The sequence below is a fragment of the Magnolia sinica genome, chromosome 2 (assembly GCF_029962835.1).
Source record: "Magnolia sinica isolate HGM2019 chromosome 2, MsV1, whole genome shotgun sequence".
NCBI lineage: Eukaryota > Viridiplantae > Streptophyta > Magnoliopsida > Magnoliales > Magnoliaceae > Magnolia > Magnolia sinica.
In genome coordinates, this window is record NC_080574.1 from 18,570,273 (window position 1) to 18,595,004 (window position 24,732).

General features: G+C 41.0%; 1 protein-coding gene across 2 annotated transcripts; it reads left to right on the forward strand.

Moving 5' to 3' along the window:
• The first annotated feature begins 1,473 nt into the window (after window positions 1–1,473).
• Window positions 1,474–23,772, forward strand: LOC131236503 (glycolipid transfer protein 3-like). Of its 2 annotated transcripts, none has more exons than XM_058233742.1 (6): window positions 1,474–1,990; window positions 2,098–2,153; window positions 2,371–2,501; window positions 19,357–19,495; window positions 22,983–23,126; window positions 23,504–23,772. In XM_058233742.1, the coding sequence occupies exons 1-6, from the start codon at window positions 1,831–1,833 to the stop codon at window positions 23,537–23,539; spliced, it is 666 nt and encodes a 221-aa protein (XP_058089725.1). In that variant the 5' UTR covers window positions 1,474–1,830; the 3' UTR covers window positions 23,540–23,772. The 2 variants fall into 2 exon arrangements, with proteins under 2 accessions (XP_058089725.1, XP_058089726.1); XM_058233743.1 differs by having other exon boundaries at window positions 1,475–1,990; window positions 19,360–19,495; window positions 23,504–23,770.
• Window positions 23,773–24,732: the final 960 nt, after the last annotated feature.

Consider the following 24,732-nt stretch of genomic DNA (forward strand, 5'->3'; position numbering starts at 1 on the left):
TTTGGCCCACCGTGTCCCACTTAAAACTCATCAAACCCAAGCCTAACACGGCCATTTAAAAATGGAATATCAAGTGAAAAGGTTTGTGAGCTTGGCAGGAACTTGTAAGCATACATCAATGATGTGTATGTATTTACGCTCACTGTCTATGTGGGTCATGGCCCGAGTCAGGTCATTTCGCTCAACCTGTTGATAGGCCATATGGGCAGGTAGGTTAGGTTAGGGTTGAACCCGAGCTTGACCCATTTACATTAGCGAGCAACATTTTCTGGGCAGAGCCGGACCCGCTATCCATTCAGCTGGGCCCAAATCCACCGCAGAAGCGGCTCGTATCTATTGACCCGTAGCCGACCCGACCATTGCCACGCATGTCCTTGTACGAATGAGAGGGTTCTGGCCTTCAGTAAATATACAGTGTTGCATGACCGATCCTGACCCTTGGCTCTCTATCTTTCCATTAAGCGTGCATGATTTTATTATTATTATTATTTTATAAGCCTCATTGTCGTCGCCCTTACATCATAGTTTAATGTGGAAGGTTTTGGGGTCCTGTCAGATCAACGGCCTGGATCACCGACTACGACTCCCAAATAACAAAAAGTGGTTTTGCCTGGAATCGGGGTTTACAGAATCCCGTGTAACCCCAGGCCCTGTGGAGCCACTATGATGTCCGTATTATATCCTATTATATCTACTATCCACCCATTTTGTCCGGTCATTTTAGGAAACAAGACCAAATGTGATGGAGATCCAAAATTCAGGTGGGCCACACCACATAATAATGGAATGGGAACACCCTATTGAAACCTTCCAGGAGCCCACCTTGATGTTTATACGGTATCCAAGTCATTCATAGGGTGATCCGCAACAACCGGATGAAAGAAAAACACAAATATCAGCATGATTCAAAACTTCTATGGCCCCCATAAAGGTTTGAACGCCCAGCGTTCAATCCCCACTGTTTCTTGTGGTGTGGGCCACTCGAGTTTCGGACGTCCCTCATGTTTACGACTATATCCTAAAATGCGCTAGCTAAATGGACGGACGGAGTAGATGCAAGTCGCATCCCTCGCAGTCGGGGCCAACACTACACTCGCCGATGATCAAAGATGATAAACTCGCGGATGATCAAGATGATAAGATCCAATAATTCCTCTGAAAAAAATGATGTGATATGCCTGCCACCTGTAAAGATCCATACACGCACACCCATCTACCACATACATGGAACGAAATTCCTCAATCAGAACCGTCCAAATCATCATAAAAATCATATAGACGGTACACCCAAATATTCATGGATATTTGTTACTGGAATACAGACAATCAACTTCTTTTAACATTACTCGTCCATTGTACGGAAACCAGCTGAACCTTTAAGACCATCTGTCCCAAAGTAGGGACAACAAAAATTCACGGTGTGTATTGAATCAGGGAAGAGCATCAAATAATTCCTAGTGGGTATGTAAACCAAAGGAGAGGAAAGAGAGAGAGAGAGAGAGAGAGAGAGAGAGGTGAAGTGATAATAGCAAGGTCAAAATTCACGTCGTGATCGATGTCCAATAAAGAAATGGGAAATCCAGGCTTGGAAGCCATTTCCTTTCATTTTTAAAATGAAGAAGAGACTTCTCGGATAATGTGTTTCTATATATACACATAAGGAGTGACGAACATAACTATGTTATATATCTACAGCTGCAAAAACTCTCTCTCTCTCTCTCTCTCTCTCTCTCTCATTGACGTCTATCACTTGCCACTGCTACAAACGTATGAGGGAGACGAGAAGGTGTAGCAATATCATCATCTAATAGGAAAAAAGAGAAGGGAAGGATGCAGACGGAGAGATTAGTGAAGGAAGCAACAGAAAGGATGGAGGAGAAAGGGTCTGAGATAAGGTCTGCCATTGAAGAGCTTTCTCTATTTAAACATGAGGATCATATCTCCACCAGGCCTTTTCTAAATTTCTGCACCTTGGTTTTGCAAGTCCTTGGTTTGTTCTCTCTCTCTCTCTCTCTCTCTCTCTGTGAAAGATGCTATTATACAGACGACCACCTAACCTTGTTGTGTGGTTACACTTTCTTGTGTCCTTCTTTGCAGATAAGATCGGACCGACTATGGCAGTATTGAGACAAGACGTGCATCAGAACATTCAGGTAAAAAGGCGACTTTTATCCATGTAAAGCTACTTTAGGAAATACCCATTTACCACAATCTCAAAAGGGTCTCATTTTTCATGCGTGTCGTTATCTAATTCTAACAGGAAAAAACTAGAAAAAAAGGGCCTTTTGATGTGATGTATCATCTACCCCTGTCGATATTCATGCGTTTATCTCACAAACTCACAAAGAGTATTTATTGAATGTATAATAGAGATTAGAAAAGCTACATGAATTGGATCCTTCTGTTTATTCCAATTTGGTGGAGATATTGAAGAAAGAGAGGGCCGAAGGTAGCGCTAGAAAGGCTGAAAGTTGTACAAGAGCGCTGGTATGGCTTACCAGGTACATTTTCCTTGATTTCCATACTTCAATTCTCTCCAATTACATGACTTTTGCCCATTAAGTGTGGATGTTGTTCTCCTCTTTTCACGCCCATTTGTGGGCAACGATCAAATGGTCAATATCATTCAACTATATGATTTTTGGGCCATGGACCCTCTCTATAGTAACCAGTTGAGGGATGGTCCACATCTTAGGCATTTTTTGCTGCAACTCGATTCCAGTTGTAATACATCATTATATGGCATTAGATAGGAAATTATACTTCTTTTTCTTTTTCTTTTTCAAATGATCGTGATCTTGTCATAAACAAGATGAACGGGCTTGATCAGAATGTTAAATGTTATCACCACCTCTTTTGAATATTCCAGAGTCTTCCGGAAATTTTCAGACATTTTCGAAAAATTATAGAATTTTCTAGAATCTTTCGGAAACTTCGAAAATTTGATAGAGTCTTCTTAACTCTTCTAAAATATTCCGGGCTATGCTAGAACCTTCCGGATTCTCTTATAATGTTCCGAAATATAATAAAACCTTATACGATATTTCGAAGCTTTTAGAACTCTTTAGAGTTGTGTTGATTCTAGAATCTTCTATATCTCTCTATAAATATGGGAAGAGTCTCATTATATATGTAAATACATAAACAACAAAGAGTGAGTTTAAGAGTGAAAGCAATGTGTCTAAGTATTAAGAGTTTAAAAGAGTATTTCCTTGTGTATGAGAATTGTCATCCAAGAGTGATAGTTTGTGAGTGTTGTAAAGTGTACCATTATTGTGTATAAATATTTGTAATAAATAAAATTACATTTAGTTGTCGTGTTCAACTCTTCAATTCGGTATCAAAGCGAGGTTTGGTCGGGATCCATTTTCTAAGGTGATCGTGCACAGTTTGGAGACTGTGAAGTTTGTTGGCTTGCTTGGTAAAGGGAGTGATAATCACACCAAGTCACGATGACGGATCTTGTGAACACAACGAGCGGAGTTACAAGGCTTAACAACCACAACTATCAAAGTTAGAGGAGTCGCATTAAATCCTACCTTGAAGGGCAGGACTTGTGGGAGGTTGTTAATGAGAATGAAATTACCTCATCTCTTAAGGAAAATGTTGAAGCACTCCGAAAGTGGAAGATTAAGGCTGGGAAGGCAATGCACGTGCTCAAGTCAACCATTGAGGATGAGTTGCTCGGGCGAATCAAAGATGACGACACACCCAAAATGACATGGGGCACCTTTGCATCATTATTTTAAAAAACAAATGATGCTCGACTTCAATATTTGGAGAATGAGTTAATGTCTACCACCCAAGGAGAAAAGTCTATGAGCAAATACTTTACGAGAGTACAGGATTTATGTCGAGAAATTTCAAAATTGGATCCTAAAGAAAATATTCATGAGGAAAGAATGAGGAGGATCATTATACATGGGTTGAAGACTGAGTATAGAGCTGGGCATCGGACCGAGTCGGATCAGATTTGGTCCAACTCGGTAGGGTCCGAAAGATGTCTGAACTGATCCGAATCCGACCCGATCCGCGACCGAGTCCAGAAGACCTTACCCGAACAGATCTGTTACATGCTTGGCCTGACCCGAATCGAGTCTGACTCGGTCAAGGAAACCGAGTCGGATCGGATTGGCTAAGGGTTAAAATTTTCAACGGTGAAAATCATTATCCTCGCTGCTATTTTTGGTGTGGTCCATTTGAACTTTAAATACGATTCATTTTTTTTCCAAATGTTTTAAAATTATCACAAAAAATGATAAACGGTTTGGATATATTAAATACATCATTGTGGCCCATGTAACATGGATCTCATGGTAGCGGATTGCATACCGAGTAACTCAGTACGGTAAGCATACTGAGTAAACTCCATGGGCCACAGTGTCATGCATTATATCCACTCCGTCCATCTCTTTTAACACATAATTTTAGGGCTTTATCCCAAAAATAGAGTATATCCAAACCTCAAGTGGACCACACCACTGGAAACAGTGTGAATTGAAATCTACCGTTGAAATATTCTTGGGGACAACAGAAGTTTTAGATCAAGCTGATATTTGTGTTTTCCCTTCATCCATGTCTTTCTGATATTATGAATAGGTTGGATGACAAATAAACATCACTGGGGGCCTTAGAAAGTTTTCAACAGTTGAAATCAACACTTCCACTTTTTCCAGTGGTATGGTCCACTTCTGGTTTGTATATGCATCAATTTTGGTTTGAACCCATAAAATGATCTGGAAAAACGAATAGACGGCGTGGATAAACCACATGCACTCACGGTGGGCCCAACTGAGTTTACTCAGTACGCAATCCAATTTCGGATCTCATTTGAGCCGTTCGTACAACTCGAAGCTCGAGAATAGCAGCTGGTCGAATTGACGTGCACAACACACTACAAGGATGCAGATTTCCTGCGAAAGATAAAGTTTGTGTGTGGGATCTAGGTGGGGCCCACCGTGATGTTTTTTAGGAATCCACTCCGTTCATCCATTTTTTGAGATCATTGTAGAACATGAGACCAAAAGTGAGCAGGATCCAAGTCTTAAGTGGGCCGTATTAAAGGAAAAGGTGGTTAGGTAAATTCCTACCATTGAAACCTCCCTGGGTTTGACGGTGATCTTTACATGACATCCATACCGTTAATAACGTCATTCCTACTGGGATGAACTGAAAAAACAAATATTAGCATGATTCAAAATGTCTGTGGCCCTACGAATATTTCAACTGTGGACGTTCAATTATCACTTTTTCGGCCCACTTGTGCATTGGATACGGTTCATTTTTAGCCTCATGTATTGAAATGAACTCACAAAACGTATGGACGGGGAGGATTTCGTCCAAACATCGCAGTGGGTCCCACATGGGTTCCCAGCGCATGAACTTCCTTTGGCAGGAAATGCGCGCCCGTCTTGGCACGACACGTCTTTTAACCGACAGCTAGCTATAGCTGGCTTTGTGTGGTGGTACACGGAAACGGATGAGCTACTCCCCTGCCACCAGCCAGGTGGCTGTGGTCGGTGCCGTGTAGGCCCCACCATGATGTATGTCTTACATCCATTCCGTTCATCCATTTTTACAGATAATTTTAGACTTGATCAATAAAATGAGAGAGATATAAATCTCAAGTAGACTACACCACGTGAAAACAATTGTGATTGGATATCCACCATTAAAATCCTCCTAACGCCCACTGTACTGTTTATTTGACATCCAATTTGTTGATTAGGTCATACAGGCTCAGATAAAGGGAAAAAACAAAAATCAGCTTGATCCAAAACTTTTATGGCCCCAAAATGTTTTGAATGGTCGATACTCATTCAAAACTGTTTCCTCTAATGTGGTCCACTTGAGATTGAGATATACCTCATCTTTAGTCTCAGGCCTTAAAATGATCTTTAAAAATATACAGACGGCATGGATGAAACAAATACATCATGGTGAGACCCACAGAGCCATTCCGTTTCGTGGTACACCGGTGAATCCTCTTATTGTAGTGAGTAATCTCTGTTGGGGACCACCCTGAATGTATGTGTTTTATCCACGCCGTCCATTCATTTTTCCATATCATTTTAGTAGTTTAAATTAAAATTGATGAATATCCAAAGCCTTAAAATAAGCTTGCCAAATGGATAAAAAGTTTGGATATATACCTGCTACTCTATTTCTCTTTCCCTCTTTCTCTCTTCCATGCACAATATCATTTCTCAATATATCTCTCTCCAGCAGAGATATCCAAGCTCCGTAACCCTCTTCTTGTCTTCTTCTTCAACAGAAATAGAGAGACATGAAGAGAGAGAATCAAAGAGATGGAGAGATAGAGAGATATAGAGAATACATCGGGTGGGATTTTTTGGCGCCGAACCTAAAATATAGGCAGCAAAAGTTTTATACACACACACACACACGGTCCGGATCGGGTCGGTCCGAATCGGATCCAATCAGATCGGGTTACGGATCGGGTCGGTTCGGAACAGGGCTTACCCGAATTCGACCCGAAAATAATTCGAATCTCGATTACGCTACCCAATCCTGACCCATCCTGACCATTGGTTCTGTTCGAATCGGGTCGGATCGGGTCTGATCGGGCCGGATCCACCGGTTCGGGTATGAAATGCCTAGCTCTAACTGAGTATAATGCTTTTATTACGACAATACGAGGTTGGCCTACTCAACCTACTCTCATAGAGTTGGAGAATTTGTTGGCCAATCAAGAAAGTTTATGCAAACAAATGGCTAGAGTGTTGATAAACAAGGAAGAGGAAGCACTCTACTGCAATAATAAAAAAGGCGGGCATCCACAACAGAACAGAAAGGGCAAACAAAGTCAGCAGAACTTTGAAAAGTCTAAGAAGAGAGAAGAGCAAGGAAGAAGTCCTCGGACAGGGGGAGTTCAATCCGACAACAACACAAATAAAAGATGATCCTCCGTTTCTCGAAAGTATGATATAAAGTGTTTTAATTGCGGCAAGAAATGTCACTTTGCAAAAAATTATTGATTCAAGAAAAAATCAGCCGAAGGTAACTTAGTGACTTCTAAAAATCACCAAGAAGACAGTAAAGATGACTGAGACTTTTAGGCATCCTTAGCGATGTCTGAATCCATCAAAGGAGTTAAGGCTGGGAAGGCAATGCACGTGCTCAAGTCAACCATTGAGGATGAGTTGCTTGGGCAAATCAAGGATGACGACACACCCAAGATGACATGGGGCACCTTTGCATCATTATTTTAAAAAACAAATGATGCTCGACTTCAATATTTGGAGAATGAGTTAATGTCTACCACCCAAGGAAAAAATTCTATGAGCAAATACTTTACGAGAGTACAGGATTTATGTCGAGAAATTTCAAAATTGGATCCTAAAGAAAATATTCATGAGGAAAGAATGAGGAGGATCATTATACATGGGTTGAAGACTGAGTATAGAGCTGGGCATCGGACCGAGTCGGATCAGATTTGGTCCAACTCGGTAGGGTCCGAAAGATGTCTGAACTGATCCGAATCCGACCCGATCCGCGACCGAGTCCAAAAGACCTTACCCGAACAGATCTGTTACATGCTTGGCCTGACCCGAATCGAGTCTGACTCGGTCAAGGAAACCGAGTCGGATCGGATTGGCTAAGGGTTGAATTTTTCAACGGTGAAAATCATTATCCTCGCTGCTATTTTTGGTGTGGTCCATTTGAACTTTAAATACGATTCATTTTTTTTCCAAATGTTTTAAAATTATCACAAAAAATGATAAACGGTTTGGATATATTAAATACATCATTGTGGCCCATGTAACATGGATCTCATGGTAGCGGATTGCATACTGAGTAACTCAGTACGGTAAGCATACTGAGTAAACTCCATGGGCCACAGTGTCATGCATTATATCCACTCCGTCCATCTCTTTTAACACATAATTTTAGGGCTTTATCCCAAAAATAGAGTATATCCAAACCTCAAGTGGACCACACCACTGGAAACAGTGTGAATTGAAATCTACCGTTGAAATATTCTTGGGGACAACAGAAGTTTTAGATCAAGCTGATATTTGTGTTTTCCCTTCATCCATGTCTTTCTGATATTATGAATAGGTTGGATGACAAATAAACATCACTGGGGGCCTTAGAAAGTTTTCAACAGTTGAAATCAACACTTCCACTTTTTCCAGTGGTATGGTCCACTTGTGGTTTGTATATGCATCAATTTTGGTTTGAACCCATAAAATGATCTGGAAAAACGAATAGACGGCGTGGATAAACCACATGCACTCACGGTGGGCCCAACTGAGTTTACTCAGTACGCAATCCGATTTCGGATCTCATTTGAGCCGTTCGTACAACTCGAAGCTCGAGAATAGCAGCTGGCCGTATTGACGTGCACAACACACTACAAGGATGCAGATTTCCTGCGAAAGATAAAGTTTGTGTGTGGGATCTAGGTGGGGCCCACCGTGATGTTTTTTAGGAATCCACTCCGTTCATCCATTTTTTGAGATCATTGTAGAACATGAGACCAAAAGTGAGCAGGATCCAAGTCTTAAGTGGGCCGTATTAAAGGAAAAGGTGGTTAGGTAAATTCCTACCGTTGAAACCTCCCTGGGTTCGACGGTGATCTTTACATGACATCCATACCGTTAATAACGTCATTCCTACTGGGATGAACTGAAAAAACAAATATTAGCATGATTCAAAATGTCTGTGGCCCTACGAATATTTCAACTGTGGACGTTCAATTATCACTTTTTCGGCCCACTTGTGCATTGGATACGGTTCATTTTTAGCCTCATGTATTGAAATGAACTCACAAAACGTATGGACGGGGAGGATTTCGTCCAAACATCGCAGTGGGTCCCACATGGGTTCCCAGCGCATGAACTTCCTTTGGCAGGAAATGCGCGCCCGTCTTGGCACGACACGTCTTTTAACCGACAGCTGGCTATAGCTGGCTTTGTGTGGTGGTACACGGAAACGGATGAGCTACTCCCCTGCCACCAGCCAGGTGGCTGTGGTCGGTGCCGTGTAGGCCCCACCATGATGTATGTCTTACATCCATTCCGTTCATCCATTTTTACAGATCATTTAAGACTTGATCAACAAAATGAGAGAGATATAAATCTCAGGTGAACTACACCACATGAAAACAATTGTGATTGGATATCCACCATTAAAATCCTCCTAACGCCCACTGTACTGTTTATTTGACATCCAATCTGTTGATTAGGTCATACAAGCTCAGATAAAGGGAAAAAACAAAAATCAGCTTGATCTAAAACTTTTATGGCCCCAAAATGTTTTGAATGGTCGATACTCATTCAAAACTGTTTCTTCTAATGTGGTCCACTTGAGATTGAGATATACCTCATCTTTGGTCTCAGGCCTTAAAATGATCTTTAAAAATATACAGACGGCATGGATGAAACAAGTACATCATGGTGGGGCCCACAGAGCACCGACCACCAGCCATTGGCTGGTGTCAGGGGAGTAGCCAATCCGTTTCGTGGTACACCGGTGAATCCTCTTATTGTAGTGAGTAATCTCTGTTGGGGCCCACCCTGAATGTATGTGTTTTATCCATGCCGCCATTCATTTTTCCATATCATTTTAGTAGTTGAACTTAAAATTGATGAATATCCAAAGCCTTAAAATAAGCTTGCCAAATGGATAGAAAGTTTGGATATAAAACATACCTGCTACTCTATTTCTCTTTCCCTCTTTCTCTCTTCCATGCATAATATCATTTCTCAATATATCTCTCTCTAGCAGAGATATCCGAGCTCCGTAACCCTCTTCTTGTCTTCTTCTTCAACAGAAATAGAGAGACATGAAGAGAGAGAATCAAAGATATGGAGAGATAGAGAGATATAGAGAATACATCGGGCGGAATTTTTTGGCGCCGAACCCAAAGTATAGGCGGCAAAAGTTTTATATTTATATACACACACACACGGTCCGGATCGGGTCGGTCTGAATCGGATCCAATCAGATCGGGTTACGGATCGGGTCGGTTCGGAACAGGGCTTACCCGAATTCGACCCGAAAATAATTCGAATCTCGATTACGCTACCCAATCCTGACCCATCCTGACCATCGGTTCTGTTCGAATCGGGTCGGATCGGGTCTGATCGGGCCGGATCCACCGGTTCGGGTATGAAATGCCTAGCTCTAACTGAGTATAATGCTTTTATTACGACAATACGAGGTTGGCCTACTCAACCTACTCTCATAGAGTTGGAGAATTTGTTGGCCAATCAAAAAAGTTTATGCAAACAAATGGCTAGAGTGTTGATAAACAAGGAAGAGGAAGCACTCTACTGCAATAATAAAAAAGGCGGGCATCCACAACAGAACAGAAAGGGCAAACAAAGTCAGCAGAACTTTGAAAAGTTTAAGAAGAGAGAAGAGCAAGGAAGAAGTCCTCGGACAGGGGGAGTTCAATCCGACAACAACACAAATAAAAGATGATCCTCCGTATCTCGAAAGTATGATATAAAGTGTTTTAATTGCGGCAAGAAATGTCACTTTGCAAAAAATTATTGACTCAAGAAAAAATCAGCCGAAGGTAACTTAGTGACTTCTAAAAATCACCAAGAAGACAGTAAAGATGACTGAGACTTTTAGGCATCCTTAGCGATGTCTGAATCCATCAAAGGAGATTTTTCAGAGAAGGAGATAGATTTTAATGAACCACTCAAGCAGTCTAACACAATCATTGACGAAGTAGCTGCTTCCTCAATAATGATAGAGACGGGTAAAATAGACCTTGCCGCAGTTTTCAATCAATGAGCTATCAGCTACAGTGATGATTGAATCGTTGATTCAGGGTGCTCAAATCACATGACAGGTGATAAGAAGAAACTGTCAAGTTTATCTGCCTACAAAGGAGATCGGGTGGTGGTAACAGCTAATAATTCAAGTTTATCGATAACTCACATAGGTACGACTACTATCACACCTCGATTTAGTCCTAATCAAGTAAAGTTGCAAGATGTTTATCACGTGCCAGAGATGAAGAAAAACCTGTTGTCAGTATCACAACTGACATCTTCTGGTAATTATGTGGTATTTGGACCAGAGGATGTTAAGGTGTACCGAAACCTTAAACCGTTAGGTACACCTATCATGGAAGGATGACGCTTGGAGTCAATCTACGTAATGTCAGCTGAATCAACTTATGTAAATAAGACTTGGAAAAATGAGACTGCAGATCTCTGGCATGCACATTTAAGGCACGTGAGTTATTATAAGCTGAAGATAATGATGAACAAGGCTATGCTCGAAGGTCTTCCCCAGCTGGATGTTCGAGAAGATATAATTTGTGCAGGGTGTCAATATGGCAAAGCACACCAATTACCATAGGAAGAGTCAAAGTTTAGAGCTAAAGAACCCTTGTAGCTTATCCACTCAGACATGTTCGAACGAGTAAAACAGACATCGGTTAGTGGCATGCGTTACATGGTGACTTTCATTGACGACTTCTCAAGGTACATTTGGGTTTACTTCATGAAAGAGAAGTCAGAAACTTTATTAAAATTTAAAGAATTTCAGGAGAAGGTCGAAAGTGAGTTTGATAGAAGGATCTGATGCTTGCGAACGGATAATGGTGAAGAGTATATGTCGGATGAGTTATCAAATTATCTAAAGGAGTATATAATCCGACGACAATTGACTTGTTCGGGCACTCCACAACAAAACGGCGTTGCTGGAAAAAAAAAATCATCACCTTGCAGAGATATGTCGGAGCATGCTACATGCTAAGAATGTGCCCAGCCGATTCTGGGCAGAGTGCATGCAAATGGTAGCTCATGTGATCAATAGGCTACCACAGGCAAAACTAGGATTTGTGTCACCCTTCGAGAAGCTATGGAACATAAATCCCAAGGTGAGTCACTTCCGAGTTTTCGGATGTGTATGCTATGTGTTTGTGCTTAATCACTTGCATAGCAAGTTCGATAAGAAGGTGATTCGTTGCATCTTTTTGGGCTATAGTAGTGAAAAGAAAGGGTGGAAATGTTGCAACCCTGTAAAAGGCATCAGGATTACATCTGCAAACTAAATAAGGCCTTGTATGGGCTTAAACAAGCACCAAGGGCATGGTACGGTGAGATAGGAGAATTTCTAGTGCAAAGCGGGTTCTCGATGGCACGTGCGGACTCCAGTCTCTTTGTAAAATTCCAGGAAGGTAAACTAGCAATAGTGCTAGTGTACGTGGATGACTTGATCATCACTGGAAATGATGACGGTGAGATTGAAAGGACAAGAGAGAACTTGCCCGTGCGATTCCAAATGAAGGAACTTGGAGAACTGAAGCATTTTCTTAGGCTAGAGATTGACCAAAGCAACGAAGGCATATTCCTCTGTCAATAGAAGTACGCCAAAGACATATTAAAGAAATATGGGATGCTCGAATGCAAGCCAATTGCCACACCTATGGAGGCTAATGTCAGGCTATGTTTGGAAGAAGGAAAAGACTTGGAAAATGCAACTATGTACCGACAAATAGTTGGTAGTCTAATCTACCTTACATTATCGCGACCAGATATAGCTTATGCAGTTGGTGTGGTTAGCCGGTTCATGCAAACACTAAAGAAGCCGCATCTTGAAGCAGTACATCGAATATTGAGGTATGTGAAGGGTACAATAGACCTTAGTCTATTGTACAAGAAAAGTGGAGCATGCAAGATAGTTGGGTACTGCGATGCTAACTATGGTGGTAATCATGACACGACGATCAACTACTAGATACGTATTCAACCTTGGCTTAGGAGCAATCTCTTGGTGTAGCAAGAGACAACCTACAGTATCTTTATCAACCACGGAGGCTGTTCACACCCCAAGTGCAGGGTTGTGATGTAGTAATAAACTCGGTAAGACCGAGGTCGAATCCACAGGGACTGATACCTGTACGTTATCTGAAACCAAGAAGAACTAGAACTAGTCGAAGATGCGATCGAAAACAAATAGAATTTAGGAAATAATTGCGGAATGATTATCTAAAACTTAAGTAACTCAGAGGAAGGAAACTAGGGATTCAGAGGATCCACTTGTAGAGATCAGGGAGATCTTATGCTCGCATCAAGGGTTATGGAAGTCAAACTGAACTTACTTGATTTGGTTTTCAAGAGGTGAAAGGTGTATGAATTAGAATGGATTCCATCATCTAACCATGCCCAGGAGACAAAGCAAATAATAGGATTAAACTAATTACCAACCAATCAAAAGTACATGAAAGTTAGGAAGGGTGCGATCATCCAACCATGCCCAGGAGACGATAGTGAACAACAGGGCTTCCTGACTTCATAAAAAGGGGAAAGAAATATTCAGAGCCATTGCAAACCCATTGTAATTTCAGTCACAATGGACCATTTACGACGAAGAAAAAAATATTCCTTATAGTCATCACTAAATCAAGTTCAGTTTATGAAATTTAAAGGCACAAAGTAGAATCTCCCATCACGCCACAAGCTTCACCCCTTAGCCCTAGCTAAGGGGTTTAGCCACACATGAATGGGCTAAAATAAATACTTATCAAACGAGAAAGGGAAAGAAAAGAACAAGAAGGAAGAAGAATAAAAACCAGCCACACGTCTAGCCTCCAAAAGAACTCTCCCCTCATGGTTCTCCCTGTCCACGTTCAAGCCTTCCAAAACCGAGTCCAGCTCACGAGTCCACTGTCCAGCCTCTGCTCACGCTGCCAGCTTCTCAGCCAAACAAAAAGACTCCAGCCACCCAGCTCCACGTTCGGCCGAATTCGAGCACCCTTCAAGAACACAAAACCCCAAACTCTTCCTCCTTTTTTTTTTCTGACGTGCAGCAGCCACTGACCTCTTATAGGCTGAGGTTGGCGTGCGAAAAACCCCACCTTCCGCAGCGTCTTCCCCCCTGGTGTATCTGGCTGGAGAAGAGTCAGTCTAGAAGACCGACTCTCTGTTACGCAGCAAAGCGAAAGACGTCCGTTTGGAACGAAATTTTCTGCAACAAAACTTGATCCAAGACGTTCAGTCGTCTTGGTTCTAATCAGACCCACCATGGACAGAATTTGGACGGTTCAGATAGGGAATCCGATCTTCCTCTTGATCACGGAACGGCCCGAAAATTCCGGTTGCGCGCAACAGAGCTCGGTGCTTCTTGCGCTGGGACGTTGGTGGAGGCCCTGATCGAAATCAGTTGAGAAATCCCCACCGTCCATTGAATTCCTTGTGAAAAATCAGTCGGGGAGGAGTAGTTTTCGTAGGTTCTTGTGTGGCCCATTGTACTCACTCAATTCACCGTTCATCTTATGTTGTGCATCGATCTTCGTGTTTGCATCTGCATGGGGCCAAAAGGTCACCTAGGTTTTGGCCAGTGGACCGTGGGATTCCAATGGACGGTCCAGATCGGACCGTCGCATCATGATGGTGGCCCACAAGACACTTCCGCAGGCTCTGTTTTGCGTTCGCAGGTGAGAGAACCTGTTTTGAAGAAGGGATCGGTCAGCGAGCGCGCTGACCGATTTCATGGGTCCGGTGCGCGTCACACATCCATGTAATGTGTACACATGCAACCTAAGGTGGGGCCCATCATGATGTTCATGCCAAATCCGCTCCATCCATCCGTTTCTCTATCTCATTTAAGGGGTTGAAACCAAAAATGAAGTATATCCAGCTATCGGGCGGGCCCCAGATTGATAATTTGTGGGCTGATCTGTCCGTTGGGCCACTTCCACAGTGATCCAGGAGCTGAAATTTCACGTGTACGGTTCATTTATGGTCTTCAGGCCACGTATGGAGTTTTGAACTGATCAGATGGTGGGAACCCTATGATCTTGCATTCTGGACACTTTTTAGGTCACTTGAGCTTCAATTTCTCGGTTTTCTTGGACCCCTAGTGTATAATTTCGTCGCTCTTGGTCTTCTAGAGTCCGTTCCTTGCCTTGGTGCTTCTGGAGCGTCAAATCCATGCATTTACCACCTTTTTCAGTCCAGGCTCTTAAACACACCCTGTATTACAAATGCGATTAAATCAGCCATTAAGGAGCAATCTCTTGGTGTAGCAAGAGACAACCTACAGTATCTTTATCAACCACGGAGGTTGAATACAGAGCAATGGCAATGGCAGCACAAGAAAGCACATGACTTATGCAGTTAATGAGGGATCTTCATCAACCAGATGATTATCCAATGATATTGCGCTGTGACAATCAATCAGCAATCTGCTTGGCTGAGAATCTCGTGTTTTATGCCAGGACCAAGCATGTGGAGGTACATGTTCACTCCCCAAGTATAGGGTTGTGATGTAGTAATAAACTCGGTAAGACCGATGTCGAATCCACAGGGACTGATACCTGTACGTTATCTGAAACCAAGTAGAACTAGAACTAGACTAAGATGTGATCTAAACCAAATAGAATTTAAGGAATAATTATGGAATAATTATCTAAAACTTTAAGGAATTCAGAGGAAGGGAAACTAGGGATTCAGAGGATCCACTTGTAGGGATCAGGGAGATCTTTTGCCTGCATTAAGATTTATGGAAATCAAACTGAACCTATTTGATCTGGTTTTCAAGAGATGAAAGGTATATGAATTAGAATGGATTCCATCATCTAACCATGCCCAGGAGACAAAGCAAATAACATGATTAAACTAATTATCAACCAATCAAAAGTACATGAAAGTTAGGAAGAGTACTATCATCCAACCATGCCCAGGAGACGATGGTGAACAACAGGGCCTCCTGACGTCATAAACATCAAAAGAGAAAAAGAGATATTCAAAGCCATTGCAAACCCATTGTAATTTCAGTCACAACAGACCATTAAAGACTGAGAAAATATTCTTTTAATAATCAACTCAAAACCAAGTTTAGTTCATAAATTTAAATGAAAAGCAGGAAATAGTGTCTCCCATCTCGCTACAGGCTTCACCTCTTAGCCCTAGCTAAGAGGATTACCTACACATGAATGGGCTGATTAAAACAGCAAAATAAAAATAAAACAGGGAAAGAAAAGAACAAGAAGGAAAGAGAGAAAAAAAACCGCTTTACGCTTCTTCCTTTCTTCCTTCAATGCTAAGCCCCCACCCTGCTTGACTTCCTCTCTCACGTTCCTCCTCCACCAAAACACTGCCGTTCCCTTGATCCAGCAGAAAAAAACACCTGCTGCTTCCCACGTGCAACAGCAACCACGTTCAGCAGCAGCAACCCATGTTCAGCCTTCCTCCGTTTTTCAGCCTCACCGCTCCAACCTTCAAACCGAGCCTTCCCCCTCTAATCTCCCTCTCTTTTCTCTTTTATAGGCAGCCGGGAGGGTGACTAGGTCAGTCACCGACCTTATTTACGCTGCCAAAACGTTCGCAGCTAGAGCTGTTTTCCGTAATCACCGTTCTGCGTAACCGAGAAAAACAACAAGATTGTTGTTTTGTTTGCACATGCAAACGCGATCATCCACGTTCAGGGTCGACCCATCTCTCGTAGGTTTTGGATTTTTGAGAAGATGAATGGTTTGGATCTTCCCGTCAGCCAGCCGTGATGGCCCACCTGGAGCATCAGTTGCATTCGCAAAACAGAGTCTGCATAACTTCGGCCTGCGCTGATTGATTGGTGGGATCCCTGATCAAAGTCGGACAGGAAATCCATTCCGATCATTGGATTTAGCTCGTGAAAAAAGTCAGAAATGGTGCGGTTTGTCTCGGATTTGGTGTGGTCCACCTGGAGTTGTGCTTCTGCCGTCCATCTTGCGTTTAGACTGTTGAAATCTGATCCACGTTATTTTTTCCGAAAAAATCCACCTAGGTGAGGGTCACGCCCTCACTCTGGACTCAATGGATGGTCCAGATTGATGCTTTGGTTGACAACTGGGCCCCACTGCACGGAACCGGCGGACAGCGTGAGGACGCTGTCCGTCTTTGATTTGGAGAAGGAGACGTCGGTCAGCGTGCGCTGACCGACTTTGAGGATGTTTGGTGCACGCCCGGTGCACTTGCGTTCCTTGCACTTGCACTGCATGTATGGGTCCCACAGAGATGTTTGTGAGAAATCCGCTCCGTCTATCCGTTTGGCCAGCTCATTTAAACAGTTGAGACCAAAAATGGAGAGTATCCAGATATCGGGTGGGCCCCACTTAAGGATTTAAGGGTCTGATCTATCCGTTTGGCCACTTTCACGGTGATCTAATGGCTGATTTTTGATTTGTACGGCTTATTTAAGGTCTTCAGGCCATATATGGAGTTTCGAGCTAATCAGATGGCGGGAACTATGTGATCATGCATTTTTCACCAATTTCGGGCCTCTTTAACATGAATGGCTTGATTTCCTCGGATCCCTGGTGTGTAATTTCATCGATCTTGGTCCCCTGGAGTCCGTCCCTTGCCTTGGGTGTCATCAGAGCGTCAAATCCATGGTTTAAGCACCATTTTTCAGTTCATGCTTGTAAATACACTCTGCATCACAAATACAATTAAATTAGGCTATTAAACGGTATCATGCTTGTAAATCCATGCAATAAATGGGTCTGATATGCAATATTTGACCCTCAACAGTACACTATCACTTTGTGAGAGAGAAGGTACTTCAAGGAGAAATCGAGATGAGTCATATGAAGACCGACGACCAAGTTGCAGACATACTCACGAAAGTACTTAGCAATGCTAAGTTCACCGAATTCAGAAAGCAACTTGGCATCATGACCAAGGCAGAATTGTGAGAGTTAGTGCTGAGGGGGAGTGTTAAATGTCATCACCACCTCTCTTGAATATTCCGGAGTCTTCTGGAAATTTCTAAACATTTCCAAAATATTTTAGAATTTTCTAGAATCTTTCAGAAACTTCTAAAGTTTGATAGAGTCTTCTTAACTCTTTTGGAATATTCCAGACTATGCTAGAACCTTCCAGATTCTCTTAAAATATTCTAGAATATAATAGAACCTTATAGGATATTTGGAAGCTTCTATAACTCTTTAGAGTTGTGTTAATTCTATAATCTTCCATAGCCCTCTATAAATATGGGAAGAGTCTCATTATGTAAATACATAAACAACAAAGAGTAAGTTCAAGAGTGAAAGCAAGGTGTCCAAGTATTAAGAGTTCAAAAGAATTTTTCCTTATATGTGAGAGTTGTCATCCAAGAGTGATAGTTTGTGAGTGTTGTAAAGTGTACCCTTGTTGTGTACAAGTATTTGTAATAAATAAAATTACATTTACTTATCGTGTTCAACTCTTCAATCGTCCGACAAAGTGTGTCATTTTGGTGAACTTTACCAGTACATGTAATCCCAACGGACTGCATGTATGTGGCCTCTGTATCATGCCAAGAGCTCATATCATCATTTCCCGCACACGCACAAAGTGTTGTTGTTTCAAGCCCAACTTCCATTTATCCTTGTGTTTATGAAACCTTCCTTATTGCCTTTTTGGACACGGTGAGTCCACCATGTGGACATGGATAACTATAATATTACATTTTCCAACACCATGGCCAGTGGATTCTGGGAATAAAATGGAGCCATTTAGATTCATTAGATAATTGTCACCTTATAGTAGTGCTAAAGAAAAGCCATCGTCTAAGTTAAGGGATTGGGGGATTAAATGGTATGGAATTGCATTAGACGGAATTAAAATATCATGGTATTTTGACCATTCAATTCATGTTTGGGATTAAATTTTCTTTTCTTTTCTTTTTTTAAGAAAAAAACATTGTATTAAATGAAACTTGCATTTGATGGACTATGGAATTGTAATCAATGGACAAGATTTCACAACTAATGCCGGTCACCTGTATGCACATGCAACTCGATGTCACATGTAAAGGGCGCATATGAATGGATGACATGGATAAAACATGTGCATCAATGTAGGGCCCGCAAATGCAATGGATTTTGAAATCCATTGGAAATACCCTGGTATCTATTGTTGGGATTGGACAGTATGATACATGTATTAATCCAATCTTTTCCCTCATTTGCACATGCCAGATAGAATTTGCATGTGACCAAATGCAATTCCATCTCTAATCACATTCCAAATAAGCCCTAATGTTGAATCTATTGTTGGGACTGGACAATATGAAACATGTATTAATCCAATCATTTCCAATCTTCTCCAAATGTTGGATAGAATTGCAAGGGACCAAATGCAATTCTGTCCCAGCTAATCCAATCTAATACTATGCGCCAAACGTCCCCTAAGGGTAACAGTCACTTCACAGAATCTATAATTTTCTTTGCAGTTCAAATAGCAAGAAATGTTAAATAGAGAGAGAAGTCCAATTTAAATAAGCATGTTGAGATTCCCACGACCCATTTTTTGGGGGAATGGCGCAGGATATGTGTGCCCTGAATCTCAGTGCACACTGTGCGATCACAGTTGAATTTCTCTTACTTTTGTGGCGTTGCAGCAGGTCAGTGGATTTGACGGTAGCTTTGTTGGACAAATTAGCAAAGGACCCAGGGCAGAATCTGGCACAAGTTGTGGAGGAATCATACAACAGCACGTTAAAGCCATGGCATGGTTGGATCTCATCTGCTGCTTTCAAAGTAGGTAACTGAGCCCATGTTTCATTTACACCCTTTTCTAGTGAAAGCCATTTTCAACAACATTTTCCTTGTTGATTGTGTGGTTGTGACATGAGAGGGTCCATCATCTAAGGCCACAATCAATCAGACCATGGGCCCACCTTCCTTAATTGGTATTTTTTGGGGGCTATAATTCACCAATCGGGGCCATAATTTCAACAGTTTTGATTGACATTCATGTTTTCCAACATTTAGGCATCTTGCCTTAATACAGAAAGGATAGTCTAATAAATGTTAACTTATGCCATGTTCTCTCAGAAAGCTTTGCTTGTCTCCTTCAAGTGTGGTCCAACAACGACTAAAATATTTAAAATATACGCAATAAACTAAAATACATATTATAAAAATAATCACATAAATGGAAATTTTGAGGAAAAAAAAAAGATATAGAAATAGAAAAGAAAATTATAAAATAATAAGAATAAATCTCTTACTTAATTAGTAATACAACAGTCAAGGTAACCATTAATTTTAATGATCGAAAATGGAAAAAATAAAATAAAAGACAGAACTGATTACCCATACGTGGTAATCCCACAGGTGGTATCATACCATCTTTCCCCCTAATAAGGAACTTATTAAGGAAATCCTTACCATGAAAAAGACTGGCCCCACCATGAAGATCATCATTCTCAGAAATCAGTCTGATTCCCTCCCTAGGTGGGCCACACATGTATATTGAGTCAGATCATCAGTTTCCATTGATTCCAATAGTGTGGCCTACCCAATGAACACGCAGTCTTGATTTTTGGTCCCAGGTAATCTTCGCGGTGGGGCCTACCATTTCCATGATAATATACTGTCCACCCAGCTCATAACTTCCAACTTGCCGTGTGCGTTCAACCAACCCATCCAATAGGTTGGTCACACCTAAGGATCACCTTACGCAAAAGTCAGCCCAACCCACTCATCAGGACGACCATACTTATATTTTGTAATTTATCAGCGACTAAAGATGATTTCCTATGCTGTGGCCCACATGATGAGTGGATTCTGCTGATTTTGGTTCAAAAAGATCTTCATGGTGGGACCAACCAATTGAACAGATTGGATTTTATACAAATATAATAGTTGAAACTCATACGGCAATTGGATGATAATTTATCATCCAACTGATTGAACTTAACCTCGCTTTCTCGACCGCACATAGTTTCAACGACATTGTCTAGACCAGTGTTTCAAATAGCTACGCTATGTAGCGTGTAGCTTACACTACGTAGCGAAGCATGGCCTTCAAGCTATCTAGCTCTTGAAAATAGCTCAAGTTGCATGTAGCCTACACTGCATTATAATTTGCATAGCTACACGTTAGGTAGATTATAGATTACGCTTACACGATGTTGAAAAATAATATAGATTTATTTATTTTTGTATAACGTGGAAATCGAAAAGTGTAAAATAATCAGAAATCAGGACAGGCTAAAGCACGTCTGAAACGCTGTCCTTAAAACGTTATTTGCCTCTACTCGAGTGAATTGAATATGCTGGTAGGTTACAGGCAAATAGCTTCTAGGATACGACGAGCCTGGTGTGGGTCTGCGTTCAACAAACATGAAGGCCCACCAAATGGAACTCAATTACACACTTTCTGGCAGTATTACAGTATAAAGGAAAAAATCTCAAAAGAAGAAGAAAAGAAGAGAAAAACTTCTGCACATGTCAGTTCAAATCTTCAGCTACTGGTTCAGTTGAACTGTTCTAGACCACACCGCTGGTCTGTTCTTCAAGCTAAGGTTTAAGCCTTGCTATGTTGCTGGAAACACTAGAATATATGAGTGGAGAGGGGCTTGCTGTCTCAATTCGTATGGGTTTGCTGGAGTGAGTTGAGATGGTTTGGAAACCCATCCAGGTCCTCCTTTTATAAGCTATGGTGGCTAGGGGGTTATGGTCTAGAGACTTAAATTTCATTAAGCCATTTCTGGTTGTTGGAAAACTAGCCGTTTTCTGACTGTTGTGCATGGACCATTAAGCTGCTGCATGCTGACTATTGTGAGACAACAGCTAGCCGTTTTCTAGCTGTTGGGCTAGCCATGCAGCAGTTACAGCTGGACCCTGCACTAATGGCTCAGCTGTTACAGTTTCTGCTGCAACAACTCTTTTCAGTCCCTCTATTTATACTGAGAGATCTCTCTCTCAGTCCTTTAGTCTCTCTACTAACCAGTCACCCGCCATAGCCACTTAGTCGCACCGCGACTCGTACACGTCTCGCTCCGGTTCGCTCAAGGTCGCGAAGGAGCGACCCTCTGCGACACGATGCGGACGCGCGAAGTGCAAAGTGCGCCACTAGCGCCTCTACAGCCACACTGCCTCACATGCCCACGCTCTCGCACCGAACTCGAGACCGAACCCGAGCGCGGGTGTTCCAGTGCTACACACTGGAACACGCAAGGTCCATAGTTCACGGACTAGGTAGGTAAATATTATAATACTCCACATCCTTCATATAAACCACAGATTTTTCTCTTCTCTTTTCCATATGGGACTATTCCCAAAAAACCCGTAGAAAAGTGTTTTTCAAAATAACTTTTTATATTATATATTATTTTATTATTAAAATATTTTTTTATTAAAATCAATAATTATTTTGCAACACACGATATGTAGCTCACATGATGTTTCAATGATTTGTTACATTTTTCCATTTCCAATAAAAATTAGTTAACATTTTTAATGCTTTCAGTAAAATAATCTAAATAACAATGTTAAATCAGTTTCATTGCTCTTTCTTTACTTTTATACTTAATTATTTTTCTTTCCTATTACTTTAGGTTGCATTTTATTGCACCAAACATCGTGAAATTTTGTTAAATTTCATTATTAATTAGTCTAATCCGGTATAGAATATCATGACATTGGTGCAACCAAGCACCTTTATTAAAAATCCATAAGTTGTGTGTAGCTTATGCTACACGCCATGTACATAGCTTACGCCTCACGCTTCAAAGGGGTGAATACTATGCTACACGCTATTCGTTATTTAAAATACTGGTCTAGACAACCCTTTCACTTACGGTAGGGAAATATTCTATCTGATAGCTTTGCTCAGTTTAATGGTCCACAGTCCTCTGTCTTTTTATTTTTAATTAATTTTTAAAATGAATCATAATTGCATACGTGTTGTGTGTGTTGTGGAAGCTTATGAATAATCAGCCAGCCTCCGGTCGTAAGATGGCTCATTATTCATCTGCCCACTCCATTTCAATGTTTTTAGACTAATTGAGAATTATAATAATTTCCTGAAAAGCTTGTGTGGGGAGTGTGCAACCGAGAGGCTGAGTGCACATATCTCCCACCATCCAATAATGGAAGGCGTGAATCTTAGCATGGCTTTCAAAATGGACTCCCTAGATTCTAATTTTGGAATGCTTGCTAGATTCCAAGCCAACCATTTTTTACTCTCAGTCTGCATTTTTCTCCTCCAAAAGAAATTCATACAATGGTTGAGCAGGTAGCTCTGAAGTTGTTACCTGAAAACAAGGCCTTCATCAGTTTGCTGGTAGCCCGCGGGGAGGATTACACCATTCTAATTGAGGAAATCCACACCTTGGTTTCATTGCTTTTGCCTCTTCTCAACGAGATTCATACACTTCTGGTAAGCCATCATTGAATTCTTCCTACCATGAATGATTCTATGCAGTCAGTCCAATCTCAATTAAAAGCCATCTGATCTTGGCAACTGTTGTAGCATGTGGACAGGCTTCTACTATATGTAACAAAAGTTTCATCGAGCCTCAGCTCTAAGCCCACATCAACTGGCTGTGCTTGGGTCTGACCTTCAGGTCCACAATCTGAACCATATATATTAGATGTGAAAAGTAAATGGACCGGTTGGGTGTGACTTGGGCCAGCCACCTCAGCCAAGAACCTACAAACAAATTACAATTAATGATTCAAAATTGTGATTTATGGTTTTAATTCAAATTATGATTTATGGTTTTAAATCTTACTATTGTTTTTGAACTCTTACAGAGAACATTTGGCGTGGACAGGTTAAAGGCTACGTAAGGGAGAAAAAAAGGAAGTCAGGATTTGTAACAAATGTCCACATGTATAGAGTCTAACTTACGCTGCAACCGTGTGTATCTTAGTTTTATTCAACAACATCTTCTATATAAAAAGATGCTTTTGGGGGGGGGGGGTCTTGTTGTATCAGTTTAAGATTGTAAATGTTACAAACTGGGTTTTGTGAGAAAGCAATGTACTTCCTGTAGAGGAAGATCAACTGGTCTAATGTTCGACATTGCATTTTTTATTTTTTTTTCCAGTTTGTATGGCGGGGCCATGGTTCGGTGATCCAAGCCATTGATATGATGGCCCTCACTGCAAATGGCCAGTCCCACCACCGTTATTTTCTGACATTGGAAGATCATACTCTACAACTGTTCTATATAATACATATGAGAATTTTGGATAACGTAAATTCGTAATTATGAAATTTTGGAATTTAAAAATAATATAAAAAGAAATTTAAATAAATTTAGAAATTTGAATAAGAAAGAATTTAGAAAATTGATTTGATTTGAGGTGTGATGAAAGTCATTTGCTTTGAAATTGATTTGTCATCCTTTGGACGATGTCCATATTACAATAGGAATATTAAACAATCAACCTCCACGATACCTTTGAATGTTGTTCCGTCACGTTGGCGCACGCAATGTGTAAAGACTCAAACTATCTTTGTATGTATAACCCGGTGATTGAATAGGATGAACCAAAAGAAACCGTTGTAGAAATTTAAAACGAGAAAAAGAACTGAGAGATTGAATTGCTATTAAATTTGGAACTAAATAAGTTTCTTATATAGATTTCAAAGGTTGTCTCGAATGGGTGTAAACAGATGTCATGAATAGTCATATTTGTTGAATTTTTTTGAAAAATAAAAACTTTTCATTTTCTAACTAAGTATAAAAATTTCAAAAGAGAACAAGTACACATATCGTGCCATGCCGTGTCCCAGCTCAATATGCGCATGTAGTTCATCGCATACATTAGAGTTGTTGGCATAGCATCCAAACAACTAAATTCATATGCCCTTTAAAAGGAGCCTAAATCCTATGCAAAATCATCTTCTTATAAATTCAAGTTTTTCTCATTTTCTATCCGATGTGAAGGTAAACCGATATCACTATAAGATAAAATACTTCGTTGATTTTTAAAATTTTTAGAGAAATTTTATTATTATTATTATTATTATTATT

Coding starts and splice junctions, on each gene's coding strand:
- LOC131236503 (XM_058233742.1), top strand. CDS start 1,831: ATGCAGACGGAGAGATTAGTGAAGGAAGCAACAGAAAGGATGGAGGAG. Junction 1,991..2,097: donor CTTGGTTTTGCAAGTCCTTG/GTTTGTTCTCTC, acceptor CCTTCTTTGCAG/ATAAGATCGGACCGACTATG. Junction 2,502..19,356: donor GCGCTGGTATGGCTTACCAG/GTACATTTTCCT, acceptor GTGGCGTTGCAG/CAGGTCAGTGGATTTGACGG.